At 46.9% G+C, this 20,075-nt stretch overlaps 1 protein-coding gene across 2 annotated transcripts in view; it reads left to right on the top strand.

Annotated features, from left to right (window-relative positions):
• LOC123992550 (NADPH oxidase 4) overlaps positions 1-19,415 on the top strand; it is a 93,976-nt gene extending 74,561 nt beyond the window's left edge. For both annotated transcript variants that reach the window (XM_046293762.1, XM_046293764.1), the window contains 5 exons: positions 4,218-4,337; positions 5,048-5,156; positions 14,183-14,251; positions 18,199-18,299; positions 18,398-19,415. In XM_046293762.1, the coding sequence (XP_046149718.1) occupies positions 4,218-4,337; positions 5,048-5,156; positions 14,183-14,251; positions 18,199-18,299; positions 18,398-18,518 (520 nt within the window). In that variant the 3' untranslated portion in view covers positions 18,519-19,415. The remainder of the gene's footprint in view (positions 1-4,217; positions 4,338-5,047; positions 5,157-14,182; positions 14,252-18,198; positions 18,300-18,397) is intronic.
• The last annotated feature ends 660 nt before the right edge of the window (positions 19,416-20,075 follow it).

Consider the following 20,075-nt stretch of genomic DNA (forward strand, 5'->3'; position numbering starts at 1 on the left):
GATGGAGGAGAAGGAAGTGTGTTCCTGCTCTCTTGAGAGATGGAGGGGGAAGTGTGTGTTCTTGCTCTCTAGAGATGAAGGAGGGGGAAGTGTGTTCCTGCTCTCTAGAGATGAAGAGAGAAGGAAGTGTGTTCCTGCTCTCTAGAGATGAAGGAGGAGAAGTGTGTTCCTGCTCTCTAGAGATGGAGGGGAAGTTTGTTCCTGCTCTCTAGAGATGAAGGGGGAAGTGTGTTCCTGCTCTCTAGAGATGGAGGGGGAAGTTTGTTCCTGCTCTCTAGAGATGAAGGAGGAGGAAGTGTGTTCCTGCTCTCTAGAGATGAAGGGAGAAGTGTGTCCCTGCTCTATAGAGATGAAGGAGAAGTGTGTTCCTGGGGAATTGTGTTCCTGCTCTCTAGAGATGAAGGAGGGGAAGTGTGTTCCTGCTCTAGAGATAGAGATGAAGGGGGAAGTGTGTTCCTGCTCTCTAGAGAGGGATGGGGAAGTGTGTTCCTGCTCTTTTGGAGATGGAGGGAGAAGTGTGTTCCTGCTCTCTAGAGATGAAAGAAGGGAGAAGTGTGTTCCTGCTCTCTAGAGATGAAGGAGCTCTATAGAGGAAGTGTGTTCCTGCTCTCTAGAGATGAAGGAGGGGGAAGTGTGTTCCTGCTCTATAGAGATGAAGGAGGAGGAAGTGTGTTCCTGCTCTCTAGAGATGAAGGAGGATGAAGGAGGGGGAAGTGTGTTCCTGCTCTCTAGAGATGAAGGAGGGGAAGTGTGTTCCTGCTCTCTAGAGATGAAGGAAGGGGAAGTGTGTTCCTGCTCTATAGAGATGAAGGAGGGGAAGTGTGTGCTCTCTAGAGATAAGGAGGAGAAGGAAGTGTGTTCCTGCTCTAGAGATTAGAGATGGATGAAGGATGAGGAAGTGTGTTCCTGCTCTCTAGAGATGAAGAAGGAGGAAGTGTGTTCCTGCTCTCTAGAGATGAAGGAGAAGGAAGTGTGTTCCTGCTCTCTAGAGATGGAGGAGGAAGTGTGTTCCTGCTCTTTAGAGATGGAGGGGGAAGTGTGTTCCTGCTCTCTAGAGATGAAGGAGGGGAAGTGTGTTCCTGCTCTATAGAGATGAAGGAGGGGAAGTGTGTTCCTGCTCTCTAGAGATGAAGGAGGGGAAGTGTGTTCCTGCTCTTAGAGATGGAGATGGAGGGGAAGTGTGTTCCTGCTCTCTAGAGATGAAAAGAGATGGAGAAGTCTGTTCCTGCTCTCTAGAGATGAAGGAGGAGGAAGTGTGTTCCTGCTCTCTAGAGATGAAGGGGGAAGTGTGTTCCTGCTCTATAGAGATGAAGGAGGGGGAAGTGTGTTCCTGCTCTCTAGAGATGAAGGAGGGGAAGTGTGTTCCTGCTCTCTAGAGATGAAGGAGGGGGAAGTGTGTTCCTGCTCTCTAGAGATGGAGGGGGAAGTTTGTTCCTGCTCTCTAGCGATGAAGTAGGGGGAGGTGTGTTCCTGCTCTCTAGAGATGAAGGAGGAGGAAGTGTGTTCCTTTTCTATAGAGATGAAGGAGGAGGAAGTGTGTTCCTGCTCTCTAGCGATGAAGTAGGGGGAAGTGTGTTCTTGCTCTCTAGAGATGAAGGAGGGGGAAGTGTGTTCCTGCTCTCTAGAGATGAAGGAGGAGGAAGTGTGTTCCTGCTCTCTAGAGATGAAGGAGGAGGAAGTGTGTTCCTGCTCTCTAGAGATGGAGGGGGAAGTGTGTTCCTGCTCTCTAGAGATGAAGGAGGAAGTGTGTTCCTGCTCTAGAGATGAAGGAGGAGGAAGTGTGTTCTCTATAGAGATGAAGGAGGAGGAAGTGTGTTCCTGTTCTATAGAGATGAAGGAGGGGGAATTGTGTTCCTGCTCTCTAGAGATGGATGGAGAAGTGTGTTCCTGCTCTCTAGAGATGAAGAAGGGAGAAGTGTGTTCCTGCTCTTTAGAGATGAAGGAGAAGGAAGTGTGTTCCTGCTCTCTAGAGATGAAGGAGGGGAGAAGTGTGTTCCTGCTCTATAGAGATGAAGGAGAAGGAAGTGTGTTCCTGCTATCTAGAGATGAAGGAGGAGGAAGTGTGTTCCTGCTCCCTAGAGATGAAGGAGAAGGAAGTGTGTTCCTGCTCTCTAGAGATGGAGGAGGAAGTGTGTTCCTGCTCTATAGAGATGAAGGAGGGGGAAGTGTGTTCCTGCTCTCTCGAGATGAAGGAGGGGGAAGTGTGTTCCTGCTCTCTAGAGATGAAGGAGGAGGAAGTGTGTTCCTGTTCTATAGAGATGAAGGAGGGGGAATTGTGTTTCTGCTCTCTAGAGATGGAGGGGGAAGTGTGTTCCTGCTCTCTAGAGATGAAGGAGGAAGTGTGTTCCTGTTCTCTAGAGATGAAGGAGGAGGAAGTGTGTTCCTGCTCTCTAGAGATGGAGGGGGAAGTGTGTTCCTGCTCTATAGAGATGAAGGAGGGGGAAGTGTGTTCCTGCTCATTGGAGATGGGGGAGAAGTGTGTTCTTGCTCTCTAGAAATGAATAAGGGAGAAGTGTGTTCCTGCTCTGTAGAGATGAAGGAGAAGGAAGTGTGTTCCTGCTCTCTAGAGATGGAGGGGAGAAGTGTGTTCCTGCTCTATAGAGATGAAGGAGAAGGAAGTGTGTTCCTGCTATCTAGAGATGAAGGAGGAGGAAGTGTGTTCCTGCTCTCTAGAGATGAAGGAGAAGGAAGTGTGTTCCTGCTCTCTAGAGATGGAGGAGGAAGTGTGTTCCTGCTCTATAGAGATGAAGGAGGGGGAAGTGTGAAGTTCGTGCTCTCTCGAGATGGAGGGGGAAGTGTGTTCCTGCTCTCTAGAGATGAAGGAGAAGGAAGTGTGTTCCTGCTCTCTAGAGATGGGGGGAAAAGAGGGAGGAAGTTTGTTCCTGCTCTCTAGAGATGAAGGAGAAGGAAGTGTGTTCCTGCTCTCTAGAGATGGAGGAGAAGTGTGTTCCTGCTCTTTAGAGAAGGAGGAGGGGGAAGTGTGTTCCTGCTCTCTAGAGATGAAGGAGGAAGGAAGTGTGTTCCTGCTCTCTAGAGATGAAGGAGAGGGAAGTGTGTTCCTGCTCTCTAGCGATGGGGGAAGTGTGTTCCTGCTCTCTAGAGATGGAGGGGAGAAGTGTGTTCCTGCTCTATAGAGATGAAGGAGAAGGAAGTGTGTTCCTGCTATCTAGAGATGAAGGAGAAGGAAGTGTGTTCCTGCTCTCTAGCGATGGGGGAAGTGTGTTCCTGCTCTCTAGAGATGGAGGGGAGAAGTGTGTTCCTGCTCTATAGAGATGAAGGAGAAGGAAGTGTGTTCCTGATAGAGATGGAGGAGGAAGTGTGTTCCTGCTCTATAGAGATGAAGGAGGGGGAAGTGTGTTCCTGCTCTCTCGAGATGAAGGAGGGGGAAGTGTGTTCCTGCTCTCTAGAGATGAAGGAGAAGGAAGTGTGTTCCTGCTCTCTAGAGATGGAGGGAGAAGTTTGTTCCTGCTCTCTAGCGATGGGGGAAATGTGTTCCTGCTCTCTAGAGATGAAGGGGGAAGTGTTTTCCTGCTCTTTAGAAAGGGAGGAGGGAGATGTGTGTTCCTGCTTTCTAGAGATGAGGGAGATGTGTGTTCCTGCTCTCTAGAGATGAGGGGGAAGTGTGTTCCTGCTCTTTGGAGATGGAGGGAGAAGTGTGTTCCTGATCTCTGGACTGTTTTCCCTTTCTCATTTCTTTCTATCTTCTCACTCTTCCTCCCATCTCCTTCCTCTCTCTCACCTCCCATCTCTTTTTCTCTCTCTCTATCTATCTCTCTGCTGTAGGGTTAGGGGGTGTTTATCAGCTCTGAGAATCCCCCCTCCATTATATTTATTTGTTTAAGGGGTTATCATCCTGATCTCTCCTTCTGTCAGGCTGTGGGACTGTCATGCAGGATGTTGCCTGTTTGTTTATGTTTGCCTGACCTTATAGGAGGTCATTGAGATCCCGAGTGTGTGTGTATACAGTGTGTGTGTGTGTGTGTGTGTGTGTCCTAGTTCACAATTCATTCACTGTAAATGAGGTCCTGCGAGTATAGACCACCACAAGGAGGTAGGTGAACATAGAGTATAGACCACCACAAGGATGTAGGTGAACATAGAGTATAGACCACCACAAGGATGTAGGTGAACATACGAAAGCCACCAGTCATAATTGTCTCACGTAGTGTGTAATTTGTCACTGTTTCACTATTGTAACCCTCCCTCTCTGTGTGTAGGCTGTACGTGGATGGTCCGTTTGGCAGTTCGTCACAGGAGGTATTTAACTACGAGGTCAGTCTGTGTGTGGCGGGTGGGATTGGAGTCACACCATTCGCCTGCGTTCTGCACGCCCTGCTGTGAGTGGCTGTCTAACAAGAGATGGTTGGTTGTTGGTTTACCATTGGTGGGAATATTTTGACATGTTCTTAATGCCCAAATTCTCACACTGTACTTTCTGTGTGTCTGCCTGTGTGTCTGTGTGTCTGTGTGTCTGTGTGTCTGTGTGTCTGTGTGTCTGTCTGTCTGTCTGTCTGTGTCTGTGTGTCTGTGTGTCTGTGTGTCTGTCTGTCTGTCTGTCTGTCTGTCTGTCTGTCTGTCTGTCTGTCTGTCTGTCTGTCTGTCTGTCTGTGTCTGTCTGTCTGTCTGTCTGTCTGTCTGTCTGTCTGTCTGTCTGTCTGTCTGTCTGTCTGTCTGTCTGTCTGTCTGTCTGTCTGTCTGTCTGTCTGTCTGTCTGTCTGTCTGTCTGTCTGTCTGTCTGTCTGTCTGTCTGTCTGTCTGTCTGTCTGTCTGTCTGTCTGTCTGTCTGTCTGTCTGTCTGTCTGTCTGTCTGTCTGTCTGTCTGTCTGTCTGTCTGTCTGTCTGTCTGTCTGTCTGTCTGTCTGTCTGTCTGTCTGTCTGTCTGTCTGTCTGTCTGTCTGTCTGTCTGTCTGTCTGTCTGTCTGTCTGTCTGTCTGTCTGTCTGTCTGTCTGTCTGTCTGTCTGTCTGTCTGTCTGTCTGTCTGTCTGTCTGTCTGTCTGTCTGTCTGTGTGTGTGTGTGTGTGTGTGTGTGTGTATGGTCTGTCTCAGGGATGGCTGGAGGCATTTCCGTCTCAGGAGGCTATACTTTGTGTGGGTGTGCAGGGAGCTGCAGTCCTTCTACTGGTTCGCTGAGCTGCTGTGTGCCTTACATCACAAGGTCAGCCTGGGGACTAGGGGTTTAAGGTCAGGGTTAGATATCAGGCCAGAGATCAGGTCTCAACATCAGGGGTGGAGTAACCAAATGTAGCAGGCGTAAAAGAAACGCCTGAGACTAGATCCCCTACATACTGGTCTTGACAAGAAGAAAAGGTTCTCTTCTGCACTGTTCAAGGAGGAGGAGGAGTTAATGTCCAAAAGCGGAAGTCTCTCTTTCCATTTCCCCTGAAAACTGGAACATCCGGTTGTTGGGGACTCGGCAGAGGCTCGAGGTAGAGAGGTTGTATGGCACCTCCTGTGCTGAGGCCCGAGGCTGGGGTCTGTCTTTTACCTTTCTTCTCTTAGTGTGCTGTGTGTGTACTATTTAAAAACCTGCTGGTGCTCCCCCAGAGCAGGGGCGCTCTGCCCTCTACAGGTCTGTCATAGAGAGGCTGATATCTGGGGTTATAGCGCCATCTAGTGACTAGTAGAGGGGCTGATATCTGGGGTTATAGCTGTAGTATCAGCCTGTAGTATCAGCCACTCCACTACAGTCACTAGACAGCCACTAGATATCTAGACAGTCACTAGATATCTGGGGTTATAGCACCGTCTAGTGACTAGTAGAGGGGCTGATATCTGGGGTTATAGCACAGTCTAGTGACTAGTAGAGGGGCTGATATCTGGGGTTATAGCACAGTCTAGTGACTAGTAGAGGGCTGATATCTGGGGTTATAGCACAGTCTAGTGACTGTAGTGGAGGGGATGATATCTGGGGTTATAGCACAGTCTAGTGATTGTAGTGGAGGGGCTGATATCTGGGGTTATAGCACAGTCTAGTGACTGTAGTGGAGGGGCTGATATCTGGGGTTATAGCACCATCTAGTGACTGTAGTGGAGGGGCTGATATCTGGGGTTATAGCACAGTCTAGTGACTGTAGTGGAGGGGCTGATATCTGGGGTTATAACACAGTCTAGTGACTGTAGTGGAGGGGCTGATATCTGGGGTTATAGCACAGTCTAGTGACTGTAGTGGAGGGGCTGATATCTGGGGTTATAGCACAGTCTAGTGACTGTAGTGGAGGGGCTGATATCTGGGGTTATAGCACCATCTAGTGACTGTAGTGGAGGGGATGATATCTGGGGTTATAGCACAGTCTAGTGACTGTAGTGGAGGGGCTGATATCTGGGGTTATAGCACAGTCTAGTGACTGTAGTGGAGGGGCTGATATCTGGGGTTATAGCACAGTCTAGTGACTAGTAGAGGGGCTGATATCTGGGGTTATAACACAGTCTAGTGACTGTACTGGAGGGGCTGATATCTGGGGTTATAGCACAGTCTAGTGACTGTAGTGGAGGGGCTGATATCTGGGGTTATAGCACAGTCTAGTGACTGTAGTGGAGGGGCTGATATCTGGGGTTATAGCACAGTCTAGTTACTGTAGCGGAGGGGATGATATCTGGGGTTATAGCACAGTCTAGTGACTGTAGTGGAGGGGCTGATATCTGGGGTTATAGCACCATCTAGTGACTGTAGTGGAGGGGATGATATCTGGGGTTATAGCACAGTCTAGTGACTGTAGTGGAGGGGCTGATATCTGGGGTTATAGCACAGTCTAGTGACTGTAGTGGAGGGGCTGATATCTGGGGTTATAGCACCGTCTAGTGACTGTAGTAGAGGTGCTGATATCTGGGGTTATAGCACAGTCTAGTGACTGTACTGGAGGGGCTGATATCTGGGGTTATAGCACAGTCTAGTGACTAGTAGAGGTGCTGATATCTGGGGTTATAGCACAGTCTAGTGACTAGTAGAGGGGCTGATATCTGGGGTTATAGCACCGTCTAGTGACTGTAGTGGAGGGGCTGATATCTGGGGTTATAGCACAGTCTAGTGACTAGTAGAGGGGCTGATATCTGGGGTTATATCACCGTCTAGTGACTGTAGTAGAGGGGCTGATATCTGGGGTTATAGCACAGTCTAGTGACTAGTAGAGGGGCTGATATCTGGGGTTATAGCACCGTCTAGTGACTGTAGTGGAGGGGCTGATATCTGGGGTTATAGCACAGTCTAGTGACTAGTAGAGGGGCTGATATCTGGGGTTATATCACAGTCTAGTGACTGTAGTGGAGGGGATGATATCTGGGGTTATAGCACCATCTAGTGACTGTAGTGGAGGGGATGATATCTGGGGTTATAGCACCGTCTAGTGACTGTAGTGGAGGGGCTGATATCTGGGGTTATAGCACAGTCTAGTGACTAGTGGAGGGGCTGATATCTGGGGTTATAGCACCGTCTAGTGACTGTAGTAGAGGTGCTGATATCTGGGGTTATAGCACAGTCTAGTGACTAGTGGAGGGGCTGATATCTGGGGTTATAGCACCGTCTAGTGACTAGTAGAGGTGCTGATATCTGGGGTTATAGCACAGTCTAGTGACTAGTAGAGGGGCTGATATCTGGGGTTATAGCACCGTCTAGTGACTGTAGTGGAGGGGCTGATATCTGGGGTTATAGCACAGTCTAGTGACTAGTGGAGGGGCTGATATCTGGGGTTATAGCACCGTCTAGTGACTAGTAGAGGTGCTGATATCTGGGGTTATAGCACAGTCTAGTGACTAGTAGAGGGGCTGATATCTGGGGTTATAGCACCATCTAGTGACTGTAGTGGAGGGGCTGATATCTGGGGTTATAGCACAGTCTAGTGACTAGTAGAGGGGCTGATATCTGGGGTTATATCACAGTCTAGTGACTGTCGTGGAGGGGCTGATACTACAGCTATAACCCCAGGTATCAGCCCCTCTACGAGTCACTAGATGGCGCTATAACCCCAGATATCAGCCTCTCCACTACAGACCTGTAGAGGGCGCTCTGTCCCTGCCCTGGGGGAGCACCAGCAGGTTTTTAAATAGTCTAGTGTCTAGTGACTGTAGTGGAGGGGCTGATATCTGGGGTTATAGCACCGTCTAGTGACTAGTAGAGGTGCTGATATCTGGGGTTATAGCACAGTCTAGTGACTAGTAGAGGGGCTGATATCTGGGGTTATAGCACAGTCTAGTGACTGTAGTGGAGGGTCTGATATCTGGGGTTATAGCACAGTCTAGTGACTAGTAGAGGGGCTGATATCTGGGGTTATAGCACAGTCTAGTGACTGTAGTGGAGGGGCTGATATCTGGGGTTATAGCACAGTCTAGTGACTAGTAGAGGGGCTGATATCTGGGGTTATATCACAGTCTAGTGACTGTCGTGGAGGGGCTGATACTACAGCTATAACCCCAGGTATCAGCCCCTCTACTAGTCACTAGATGGCGCTATAACCCCAGATATCAGCCTCTCCACTACAGACCTGTAGAGGGCGCTCTGTCCCTGCCCTGGGGGAGCACCAGCAGGTTTTTAAATAGTCTAGTGTCTAGTGACTGTAGTGGAGGGGCTGATATCTGGGGTTATATCACCATTTAGATAATAGTAGTAGATAATAGTGTCTATTCAAGCTTTGAGCGGTAAATGGAGACAATTTAGGACATACTTGACTTCAATTATATGATATAACACATTTATTTGGTTACTATTAAACAACTATCTGTTCAACTGCTTGCTATGGTTATGGTTTGGTTTAGAATATGGGTTAGGGTTAGGGTCAGAGCTAGGGTTAAGTTTAGGGTCAGAGCTAGGGTTAGGGTTAAGTTTAGGGTCAGAGCTAGGGTTAGGGTTAAGTTTACATTTACATTACATTTACATTTAAGTCATTTAGCAGACGCTCTTATCCAGAGCGACTTACAAATTGGTGCATTCACCTTATGACATCCAGTGGAACAGTCACTTTACAATAGTGCATCTAAATCTTAAAGGGGGGTGAGAAGGATTACTTATCCTATCCTAGGTATTCCTTAAAGAGGTGGGGTTTCAGGTGTCTCCGGAAGGTGGTGATTGACTCCGCTGTCCTGGCGTCATGAGGGAGTTTGTTCCACCATTGGGGGGCCAGAGCAGCGAACAGTTTTGACTGGGCTGAGCGGGAACTGTATTTCCTCAGTGGTAGGGAGGCGAGCAGGCCAGAGGTGGATGAACGCAGTGCCCTTGTTTGGGTGTAGGGCCTGATCAGAGCCTGGAGGTACTGAGGTGCCGTTCCCCTAACAGCTCCGTAGGCAAGCACCATGGTCTTGTAGCGGATGCGAGCTTCAACTGGAAGCCAGTGGAGAGAGCGGAGGAGCGGGGTGACGTGAGAGAACTTGGGAAGGTTGAACACCAGACGGGCTGCGGCGTTCTGGATGAGTTGTAGGGGTTTAATGGCACAGGCAGGGAGCCCAGCCAACAGCGAGTTGCAGTAATCCAGACGGGAGATGACAAGTGCCTGGATTAGGACCTGCGCCGCTTCCTGTGTGAGGCAGGGTCGTACTCTGCGGATGTTGTAGAGCATGAACCTACAGGAAGGGGCCACCGCCTTGATGTTAGTTGAGAACGACAGGGTGTTGTCCAGGATCACGCCAAGGTTCTTAGCGCTCTGGGAGGAGGACACAATGGAGTTGTTAACCGTGATGGCGAGATCATGGAACGGGCAGTCCTTCCCCGGGAGGAAGAGCAGCTCCGTCTTGCCGAGGTTCAGCTTGAGGTGGTGATCCGTCATCCACACTGATATGTCTGCCAGACATGCAGAGATGCGATTCGCCACCTGGTCATCAGAAGGGGGAAAGGAGAAGATTAATTGTGTGTCGTCTGCATAGCAATGATAGGAGAGACCATGTGAGGTTATGACAGAGCCAAGTGACTTGGTGTATAGCGAGAATAGGAGAGGGCCTAGAACAGAGCCCTGGGGGACACCAGTGGTGAGAGCGCGTGGTGAGGAGACAGATTCTCGCCATGCCACCTGGTAGGAGCGACCTGTCAGGTAGGACGCAATCCAAGCGTGGGCCGCGCCGGAGATGCCCAACTCGGAGAGGGTGGAGAGGAGGATCTGATGGTTCACAGTATCGAAGGCAGCCGATAGGTCTAGAAGGATGAGAGCAGAAGAGAGAGAGTTAGCTTTAGCGGTGCGGAGCGCCTCCGTGATACAGAGAAGAGCAGTCTCAGTTGAATGACTAGTCTTGAAACCTGACTGATTTGGATCAAGAAGGTCATTCTGAGAGAGATAGCGGGAGAGCTGGCCAAGGACGGCACGTTCAAGAGTTTTGGAGAGAAAAGAAAGAAGGGATACTGGTCTGTAGTTGTTGACATCGGAGGGATCGAGTGTAGGTTTTTTCAGAAGGGGTGCAACTCTCGCTCTCTTGAAGACGGAAGGGACGTAGCCAGCGGTCAGGGATGAGTTGATGAGCGAGGTGAGGTAAGGGAGAAGGTCTCCGGAAATGGTCTGGAGAAGAGAGGAGGGGATAGGGTCAAGCGGGCAGGTTGTTGGGCGGCCGGCCGTCACAAGACGCGAGATTTCATCTGGAGAGAGAGGGGAGAAAGAGGTCAGAGCACAGGGTATGGCAGTGTGAGCAGAACCAGCGGTGTCGTTTGACTTAGCAAACGAGGATCAGATGTCGTCGACCTTCTTTTCAAAATGGTTGACGAAGTCATCTGCAGAGAGGGAGGAGGGGGGAGGGGGAGGAGGATTCAGGAGGGAGGAGAAGGTGGCAAAGAGCTTCCTAGGGTTAGAGGCAGAAGCTTGGAATTTAGAGTGGTAGAAAGTGGCTTTAGCAGCAGAGACAGAAGAGGAAAATGTAGAGAGGAGGGAGTGAAAGGATGCCAGGTCCGCAGGGAGGCGAGTTTTCCTCCATTTCCGCTCGGCTGCCCGGAGCCCTGTTCTGTGAGCTCGCAATGAGTCGTCGAGCCACGGAGCGGGATGGGAGGACCGAGCCGGCCTGGAGGATAGGGGGCATAGAGAGTCAAAGGATGCAGAAAGGGAGGAGAGGAGGGTTGAGGAGGCAGAATCAAGAGATAGGTTGGAGAAGGTATGAGCAGAGGGAAGAGATGATAGGATGGAAGAGGAGAGAGTAGCGGGGGAGAGAGAGCGAAGGTTGGGACGGTGCGATACCATCCGAGTAGGGGCAGTGTGGGAAGTGTTGGATGAGAGCGAGAGGGAAAAGGATACAAGGTAGTGGTCGGAGACTTGGAGGGGAGTTGCAATGAGGTTAGTGGAAGAACAGCATCTAGTAAAGATGAGGTCGAGCGTATTGCCTGCCTTGTGAGTAGGGGGGGAAGGTGAGAGGGTGAGGTCAAAAGAGGAGAGGAGTGGAAAGAAGGAGGCAGAGAGGAATGAGTCAAAGGTAGACGTGGGGAGGTTAAAGTCGCCCAGAACTGTGAGAGGTGAGCCGTCCTCAGGAAAGGAGCTTATCAAGGCATCAAGCTCATTGATGAACTCTCCGAGGGAACCTGGAGGGCGATAAATGATAAGGATGTTAAGCTTGAAAGGGCTGGTAACTGTGACAGCATGGAATTCAAAGGAGGCGATAGACAGATGGGTAAGGGGAGAAAGAGAGAATGACCACTTGGGAGAGATGAGGATCCCAGTGCCACCACCCCGCTGACCAGAAGCTCTCGGGGTGTGCGAGAACACGTGGGCGGAAGAAGAGAGAGCAGTAGGAGTGGCAGTGTTATCTGTGGTGATCCATGTTTCCGTCAGTGCCAAGAAGTCGAGGGACTGGAGGGAGGCATAGGCTGAGATGAACTCTGCCTTGTTGGCCGCAGATCGGCAGTTCCAGAGGCTACCGGAGACCTGGAACTCCACGTGGGTCGTGCGCGCTGGGACCACCAGATTAGGGTGGCCGCGGCCACGCGGTGTGGAGCGTTTGTATGGTCTGTGCAGAGAGGAGAGAACAGGGATAGACAGACACATAGTTGACAGGCTACAGAAGAGGCTACGTTTAGGGTCAGAGCTAGGGTTAGGGTTAAGTTTAGGGTCAGAGCTAGGGTTAGGATTAAGTTTAGGGTCAGAGCTAGGGTTAGGGTTAAGTTTAGGGTCAGAGCTAGGGTTAGGGTTAAGTTTAGGGTCAGAGCTAGGGTTAGGGTTAAGTTTAGGGTCAGAGCTAGGGTTAGGGTCAGAGCTAGGGTTAAGTTTAGGGTTAGAGCCAGGGTTAGGGTCAGAGCTAGGGTTAGGGTTAAGTTTAGGGTCAGAGCTAGGGTTAGGGTTAAGTTTAGGGTCAGAGCTAGGGTTAAGGTTAAGTTTAGGGTCAGAGCCAGGGTTAGGGTCAGAGCTAGGGTTAGGGTTAAGTTTAGGGTCAGAGCTAGGGTTAGGGTTAAGTTTAGGGTCAGAGCTAGGGTTAGGGTTAAGTTTAGGGTCAGAGCTAGGGTTAGGGTTAAGTTTAGGGTCAGGAATAGGGTTAAATTTAGGGTCAGAGCTAGGGTTATGGTTAAGTTTAGGGTCAGAGCCAGGGTTAGGGTCAGAGCTAGGTTTAGGGTTAAGTTTAGGGTCAGAGCTAGGGTTAGGGCTAAGTTTAGGGTCAGAGCTAGGGTTAGGGTTAAGTTTAGGGTCAGGGATAGGGTTAGGGTTAAGTTTAGGATCAGAACTAGGGTTAAGGTTAAGTTTAGGGTCAGAGCTAGGGTTAGGGTTGGTACAGTGGCTGGCGAAAGTAGGGTTAGGGTTAGGGTTAGGGTTAAGTTTAGGGTCAGAGCTAGGGTTAGGGTTAAGTTTAGGGTCAGAGCTAGGGTTAAGGTTAAGTTTAGGGTCAGAGCCAGGGTTAGGGTCAGAGCTAGGGTTAGGGTTAAGTTTAGGGTCAGAGCTAGGGTTAGGGTTAAGTTTAGGGTCAGAGCTAGGGTTAGGGTTAAGTTTAGGGTCAGAGCTAGGGTTAGGGTTAAGTTTAGGGTCAGAGCTAGGGTTAGGGTTAAGTTTAGGGTCAGGAATAGGGTTAAATTTAGGGTCAGAGCTAGGGTTATGGTTAAGTTTAGGGTCAGAGCCAGGGTTAGGGTCAGAGCTAGGTTTAGGGTTAAGTTTAGGGTCAGAGCTAGGGTTAGGGCTAAGTTTAGGGTCAGAGCTAGGGTTAGGGTTAAGTTTAGGGTCAGGGTAGGGTTAGGGTTAAGTTTAGGGTCAGAGCTAGGGTTAGGGTTAAGTTTAGGGTCAGAGCTAGGGTTAGGGTTGGTACAGTGGCTGGCGAAAGTATTCATACCCCTTGCCATTTTCCCTATTTTGTTGCCTGACAACCTGGAATTAAAATAGATTTTGGGGGGGTTGTATCATTTGATTTACACAACATTACTATGACTTTGAAGATGCAAAATGTTTTTTTTATTGTGTAATTAAACAAGAAATAAGACCAAAAAAAACTGAAAACTTGAGCGTGCATAACTATTCACCCCCCCAAAGTCAATGCTTTGTAGAGCCACTTTTTGCAGCAATTACAGTTGCAAGTCTCTTACAATCTCTATAAGTGTGGCACATCTAGCCACTGGGATTTTTACCTATTCTTCAAGGCAAACTGCTCCAGCTCCTTCAAGTTGTATGGGTTCCGCTGGTGTACAGCAATCTTTAAGTCGTACCACTGATTCTCAATTGGATTGAGGTCTGGGCTTTGACTAGGCCATTCCAAGACATTTAAATGTTTCCCCTTAAACCACTCGAGTGTTGCTTTAGCAGTATGCTTAGGGTCATTGTCCTGCTGGAAGGTGAACCTCTGTGCCAGTCTCAAATCTCTGGAAGATTGAATTGGATTCCCTCAAGAATTTCCCTTTATTTAGCACCACCCATCATTCCTTCAATTCTGACCAGTTTCATTGTCGATGAAAAACATCCCCACAGTATGATGCTGCCACCACCATGCTTCACTGTGGGGATGTCCTAGGCTATATGGACATCTTTATCAAGTGTGCCTATAATTTTGGACCCCACTGTATCTGCGTATCAGGCATGTTTATATAACCTCCCCTCTTTCTCTATCTCACCCTCTCTCTCACCCCCCCCTTTCTATCCTTATTGCTCTGTCTCACCCTCTCTCTCGCTCTCTTTCTCATTCCATCTCTCTCCCCCCTCCCCTCGCTCTCTTTCTCATTCCATCTCTCTCCCCTCTCTCTCTTTCTCATTCCATCTCTCTCCCCCCCTCCCCTCTCTCTCATTATCTCTCTGTCTCATCCTCTCTCTCTCACTCTAGCTGTGGAAGGAAAACAGACCTGACTATCTGAACCTACAGCTCTTCGTCAGCCAGACAGATGGACTTCAGGTGAGACTCAAAGACACTGTCAGTCAATCAATCAATCAGTCAGTCAGTCAGTCAGTCAGTGAGTTAGTCAGTCAACCAGTCAGTCAGTCAGTTAGTCAATCAATCAGTCAGTCAGTCAATCAGTGAGTCAGTCATTCTGTCAATCAGTCCATCAATCAGTCAGTGAGTCAATCAGTCAGTCAATCCGTCAGTCAGTCCGTCAATCAGTCAGTCAGTGAATCAATCAGTCAGTCAATCCGTCAGTCAGTCAGTCACTCAGTCCGTCAATCAGTCAGTCAGTCAATCAATCAGTCAGTCAGTCAATCGATCAGTCAGTCAATCGGTCAGTCACCAGTGAGTCATTCAGTCAGTCAGTCAGTCAGTCAGTCTTCACTCACTCCATCCAGCCAGCCATGCAGGCAGCCAGCCAATAGAGGACAGGGTACACCACAGATTGGTGAAGAGAAAAAGATTGAGTGCTAGGAGATGACTAGAAAGAGTGAAGCATGTTAACCTTCACTGCGTTTAACTGTAGTTCACTGCTACCTTCAGTGTGTATGGAGATGGAATGTATTCTTTCAGTCTTTCCATTTCTCCTTTCTACAGCCGGACATCTCTTTCTAATCTCTCCCTCTCTTTCACTGTGTACCTTTCACTCTTTCTTTCCCTCAATGCCATTCTCTGGCGGAGCTGAAAGGATTGTACAAAGCGATAGATATGGAAAGGAGAGAGAGCAAGTAAACTGGCACTTCCTAGTTTAGAAGTAAGGGTTGTGTTGTGGGTGTTAGTGTGTGTGTGTGCACTGGACTGTGTTCTCTATTCAGCCCCTCTGGTAGTTCTTTCACAGAGTCTTTCAGAAGGTGTTTTATTAGTGCAGTTCTTTCACAGAGTCTTTCAGAAGGTGTTTTATTACTGCTCTCCTTTCACAGAGTCTTTCAGCTCTCCTTTCACAGAGTCTTTCAGAAGGTGTTTTATTACTGCAGTTCTTTCACAGAGTCTTTCAGAAAGTGTTTTATTAGAGCTCTCCTTTCACAGAGTCTTTCAGAAGGTGTTTTATTAGTGCTCTCCTTTCACAGAGTCTTTCAGAAGGTGTTTTATTACTGCAGTTCTTTCACAGAGTCTTTCAGAAGGTGTTTTATTACTGCTCTCCTTTCACAGAGTCTTTCAGCTCTCCTTTCACAGAGTCTTTCAGAAGGTGTTTTATTACTGCAGTTCTTTCACAGAGTCTTTCAGAAGGTGTTTTATTACTGCTCTCCTTTCACAGAGTCTTTCAGCAGAAGGTGTTTTATTACTGCAGTTCTTTCAGAGTCTTTCTTTCACAGAGTCTTTCAGCTCTCCTTTCACAGAGTCTTTCAGAAGGTGTTTTATTACTGCAGTTCTTTCACAGAGTCTTTCAGAAGGTGTTTTATTACTGCTCTCCTTTCACAGAGTCTTTCAGCTCTCCTTTCACAGAGTCTTTCAGAAGGTGTTTTATTACTGCAGTTCTTTCACAGAGTCTTTCAGAAGGTGTTTTATTACTGCTCTCCTTTCACAGAGTCTTTCAGCTCTCCTTTCACAGAGTCTTTCAGAAGGTGTTTTATTACTGCAGTTCTTTCACAGAGTCTTTCAGAAGGTGTTTTATTACTGCAGCTCTCCTTTCACAGAGTCTTTCAGCTCTCCTTTCAAGGTGTTTTATTAGTGCAGTTCTTTCACAGAGTCTTTCAGAAGGTGTTTTATTACTGCAGTTCTTTCACAGGTGTTTTATTCAGAAGGTGCTGCTCAGAGTCTTTCACAGAGTCTTTCAGTCTTTCTCCTTTCACAGAGTCTTTCAGAAGGTGTTTTATTACTCACAGAGTCTTTCTCTCTTTCACAGAGTCTTTCAGAAGGTGTTTTATTACTGCACAGAGTCTTTCAGAAGGTGTTTTATTACTGCTCTCCTTTCACAGAGTTTTCACAGATTCAGAAGGTGTTTTATTACTGCAGTTCTTTCACAGAGTCTTTCAGAAGGTGTTTTTTACTGCTCTTCACAGAGTCTTTCAGCTCTCCTTTCACAGAGTCTTTCAGAAGGTGTTTTATTACTGCAGTTCTTTCACAGAGTCTTTCAGAAGGTGTTTTATTACTGCTCTCCTTTCACAGAGTCTTTCAGCTCTCCTTTCACAGAGTCTTTCAGAAGGTGTTTTATTACTGCAGTTCTTTCACAGAGTCTTTCAGAAGGTGTTTTATTACTGCTCTCCTTTCACAGAGTCTTTCAGCTCTCCTTTCACAGAGTCTTTCAGAAGGTGTTTTATTACTGCAGTTCTTTCACAGAGTCTTTCAGAAAGTGTTTTATTAGAGCTCTCCTTTCACAGAGTCTTTCAGAAGGTGTTTTATTAGTGCTCTCCTTTCACAGAGTCTTTCAGAAGGTGTTTTATTACTGCAGTTCTTTCACAGAGTCTTTCAGAAGGTGTTTTATTACTGCAGTTCTTTCACAGAGTCTTTCAGAAGGTGTTTTATTACTGCAGTACTTTCACAGAGTCTTTCAGAAGGTGTTTTATTAGTGCAGTTCTTTCACAGAGTCTTTCAGAAGGTGTTTCATTAGTGCAGTTCTTTCACAGAGTCTTTCAAAATGTGTTTTATTAGTGCAGTTCTTTCACAGAGTCTTTCAGATGGTGTTTTATTACTGCAGTTCTTTCACAGAGTCTTTCAGAAGGTGTTTTATTACTGCTCTTCTTTCACAGAGTCTTTCAGAAGGTGTTTTATTACTGCAGTTCTTTCACAGAGTCTTTCAGAAGGTGTTTTATTACTGCAGTTCTTTCACAGAGTCTTTCAGAAGGAGTTTTATTACTGCAGTTCTTTCACAGAGTCTTTCAGAGGGCGTTTTATTAGTGCAGTTCTTTCACAGAGTCTTTCAGAAGATGTTTTATTACTGCAGTTCTTTCACAGAGTCTTTCAGAAGATGTTTTATTAGTGCAGTTCTTTCACAGAGTCTTTCAGAAGGTGTTTTATTACTGCTCTCCTTTCACAGAGTCTTTCAGAAGGTGTTTTATTAGTGCAGTTCTTTCAGAGTCTTTCAGAAGGTGTTTTATTACTGCTCTCCTTTCACAGAGTCTTTCAGAAGGTGTTTTATTACTGCAGTCCTTTCACAGAGTCTTTCAGAAGGTGTTTTATTACTGCTCTCCTTTCACAGAGTCTTTTTAATGTCCCTCTGCCTCCAGCTAGCAGACATGGGGATCTTGTTCAGGGCTCATGGTTCAGAGACATACAATAAGTAGACTTTTAATATCGCAGCTATTTATTATCATACAAACCAGTTCAAACAGTTGATGCTATTTTCCATGTAAGACTCAGGCCTGTACTCATAGAGTAGGTAACAGTTTCCCCTAACTCCTGATGCAGGGTCAGATATGTTTTCATCCACCTAACCTGGGGCTAGGGTAATCTGGTTCTAGATCTGAGGCTAGGGTAATCTGGTTCTAGATCTGAGGCTAGGGTAATCTGGTTCTAGATCTGAGGCTAGGGTAATCTGGTTCTAGATCTGAGGCTAGGGTAATCTGGTTCTAGATCTGAGGCTAGGGTAATCTGGTTCTAGATCTCAGGCTAGGGTAATCTGGTTCTAGATCTGAGGCTAGGGTAATCTGGTTCTAGATCTGAGGCTAGGGTAATCTGGTTCTAGATCTGAGGCTAGGGTAATCTGGTTCTAGTTCTGAGGCTAGGGTAATCTGGTTCTAGATCTGAGGCTAGGGTAATCTGGTTCTAGATCTGAGACTAGGGTAATCTGATCAAAGATCTGAGGCTTGGGTAATCTGATCCTAAATACTGGGGCTAGGGTAATCTGATCAAAGATCTGAGGCTTGGGTAATCTGATCCTAAATATTGGGGCTAGGGTAATCTGATCCTAAATCTGGGGCTAGGGTAATCTGATCCTAGATCTGTGGCAAAGCGTAACTTCTACCTGGATCTCTAAAAACACTAGCTCATTATACACTTTCTGTGTTCTGTTTCCTGTCCAGAACATCTCTGAGGAGAGGTACCGCCCTCTGAGTTCCCGGCTGATGATTGGCCGACCGAGGTGGAAGTTGCTCTTTGAGGAGATTGGGAGGACCAATAAGCAGTGAGTAAAATGTTTGAAGTGTTTAAAGACATCTTCTGATTGGATAATTTTAGGATATTGTGGTCATGTTGTATCTGTATTGTGTGTGCTTTCCTCAGTAAGCGGGTGGGGGTGTTCTGCTGTGGGCCTAAAGGCATCTCCAGGACTCTGCACAGACTGTGTAACTCAGACCGCTATTCAGGAACCACGTTTGAGTTCAACAAAGAGTCCTTCAGCTGAGACCAGATCCCCCTCACCGTGACCCCTAACCATAGGCTCTGACCCCTGACCCCAGACTCACATTGAGACACGTGACTTGAACCTACCATGAAGTGACTGACTGGTTCTCCTTCCATCAGAGAGAAGCATCTCACACTCACTGGTGTTGAGTGACGTCATCAGCGGACAACTGGGACTTGTTCACGAACCAAGAAGAACTGGTTGTAAGCCACCATTTTGAGAAAACACTGCCATATTGCTTGCCTCACACAAACACAGCCCTTTCGAATGGTGGAGAAGTGTCATGGGGTAGGGCCGAGGGGTTGATTTGGGATGGGTTACCCTTTCTGTGTGGGGGCATCAGGGCCTCGGGGCCTAGGGACAACCCTTTGCCACTCTGTAAGGGACTGTACAGGAATTAGTAGTTAGCTCTGGACTACAGAGAGATGCTGTACAACAACCTGATGTCTGTTATCACTTTCACTACCCTTCCTTCCTTCCTTCCTTCCTTCCTTCCTGTGCAATCATTTAAACTTTAAATCCTCTATGTATTCAAATGGAGTCAAAGCAAACTCAACCACTCCTGATGCCAGTATTTTAGTAATTGTTTTATATTTCAATTATTTATATTGTTTAAAGTTACTAGATGTACTTTTCTCTCATAGTGTTTCACCATTTCTTCTAATGTGTCCCATTTAAGACTGAACAACAAAACAGCTTTACACTTTACCAAAACATACATATTTACCATTGATTAAGTATTGAAGAAATATATACAGTATATATATTTAATTGTTTCTGAATAATGTTTTTTTGGATGTTGGATTGTTTTGATGAGAGCAAAGCACAACCCTAATTAAAATAGGTTTTATACAGATCTATTTAATACATGTTACCTACACGGGTACTACATGGATACCCTGCGTCCACTGTCTGTTTCTACAAACTTGTTGTCTTTCCATAGCCAGTACAGCCCAAAATATCTCGGACACACATTTTATCAAGACGGATTTAATGCACCATATAAAAATACAATTTATATTATTAATTTATCCTTTGGTTCTCAAAGTGGCATAGTTATTATACAGTACACAGTACATGGTATCAACAGTACACAGTATCAACAGTACACATTATCATACAGTACACAGTATTATACAGTGCACAGTATCAACAGTACACGGTATTATACAGTACACAGTATCATACAGTACACAGTATTATACAGTACACAGTATCAACAGTACACAGTATCATACAGTACACAGTATTATACAGTACACAGTATCAACAGTACACAGTATCAACAGTTCACAGCATCATACAGTACACAGTATTATACAGTACACAGTATCAACAGTACACAGTATCAACAGTACACAGTATCATACAGTACACAGTATCAACAGTACACAGTATCAACAGTACACAGTATCCTACAGTACACAGTATCATACAGTACACAGTATTATACAGTACACAGTATCAACAGTACACTTTATCTACAGTACACAGTATCAACAGTACACAGTATCAACAATACACAGTATCAACAGTACACAGTATCGACAGTACACA

This window comes from Oncorhynchus gorbuscha, linkage group LG13 (assembly GCF_021184085.1).
Source record: "Oncorhynchus gorbuscha isolate QuinsamMale2020 ecotype Even-year linkage group LG13, OgorEven_v1.0, whole genome shotgun sequence".
Lineage (NCBI taxonomy): Eukaryota > Metazoa > Chordata > Actinopteri > Salmoniformes > Salmonidae > Oncorhynchus > Oncorhynchus gorbuscha.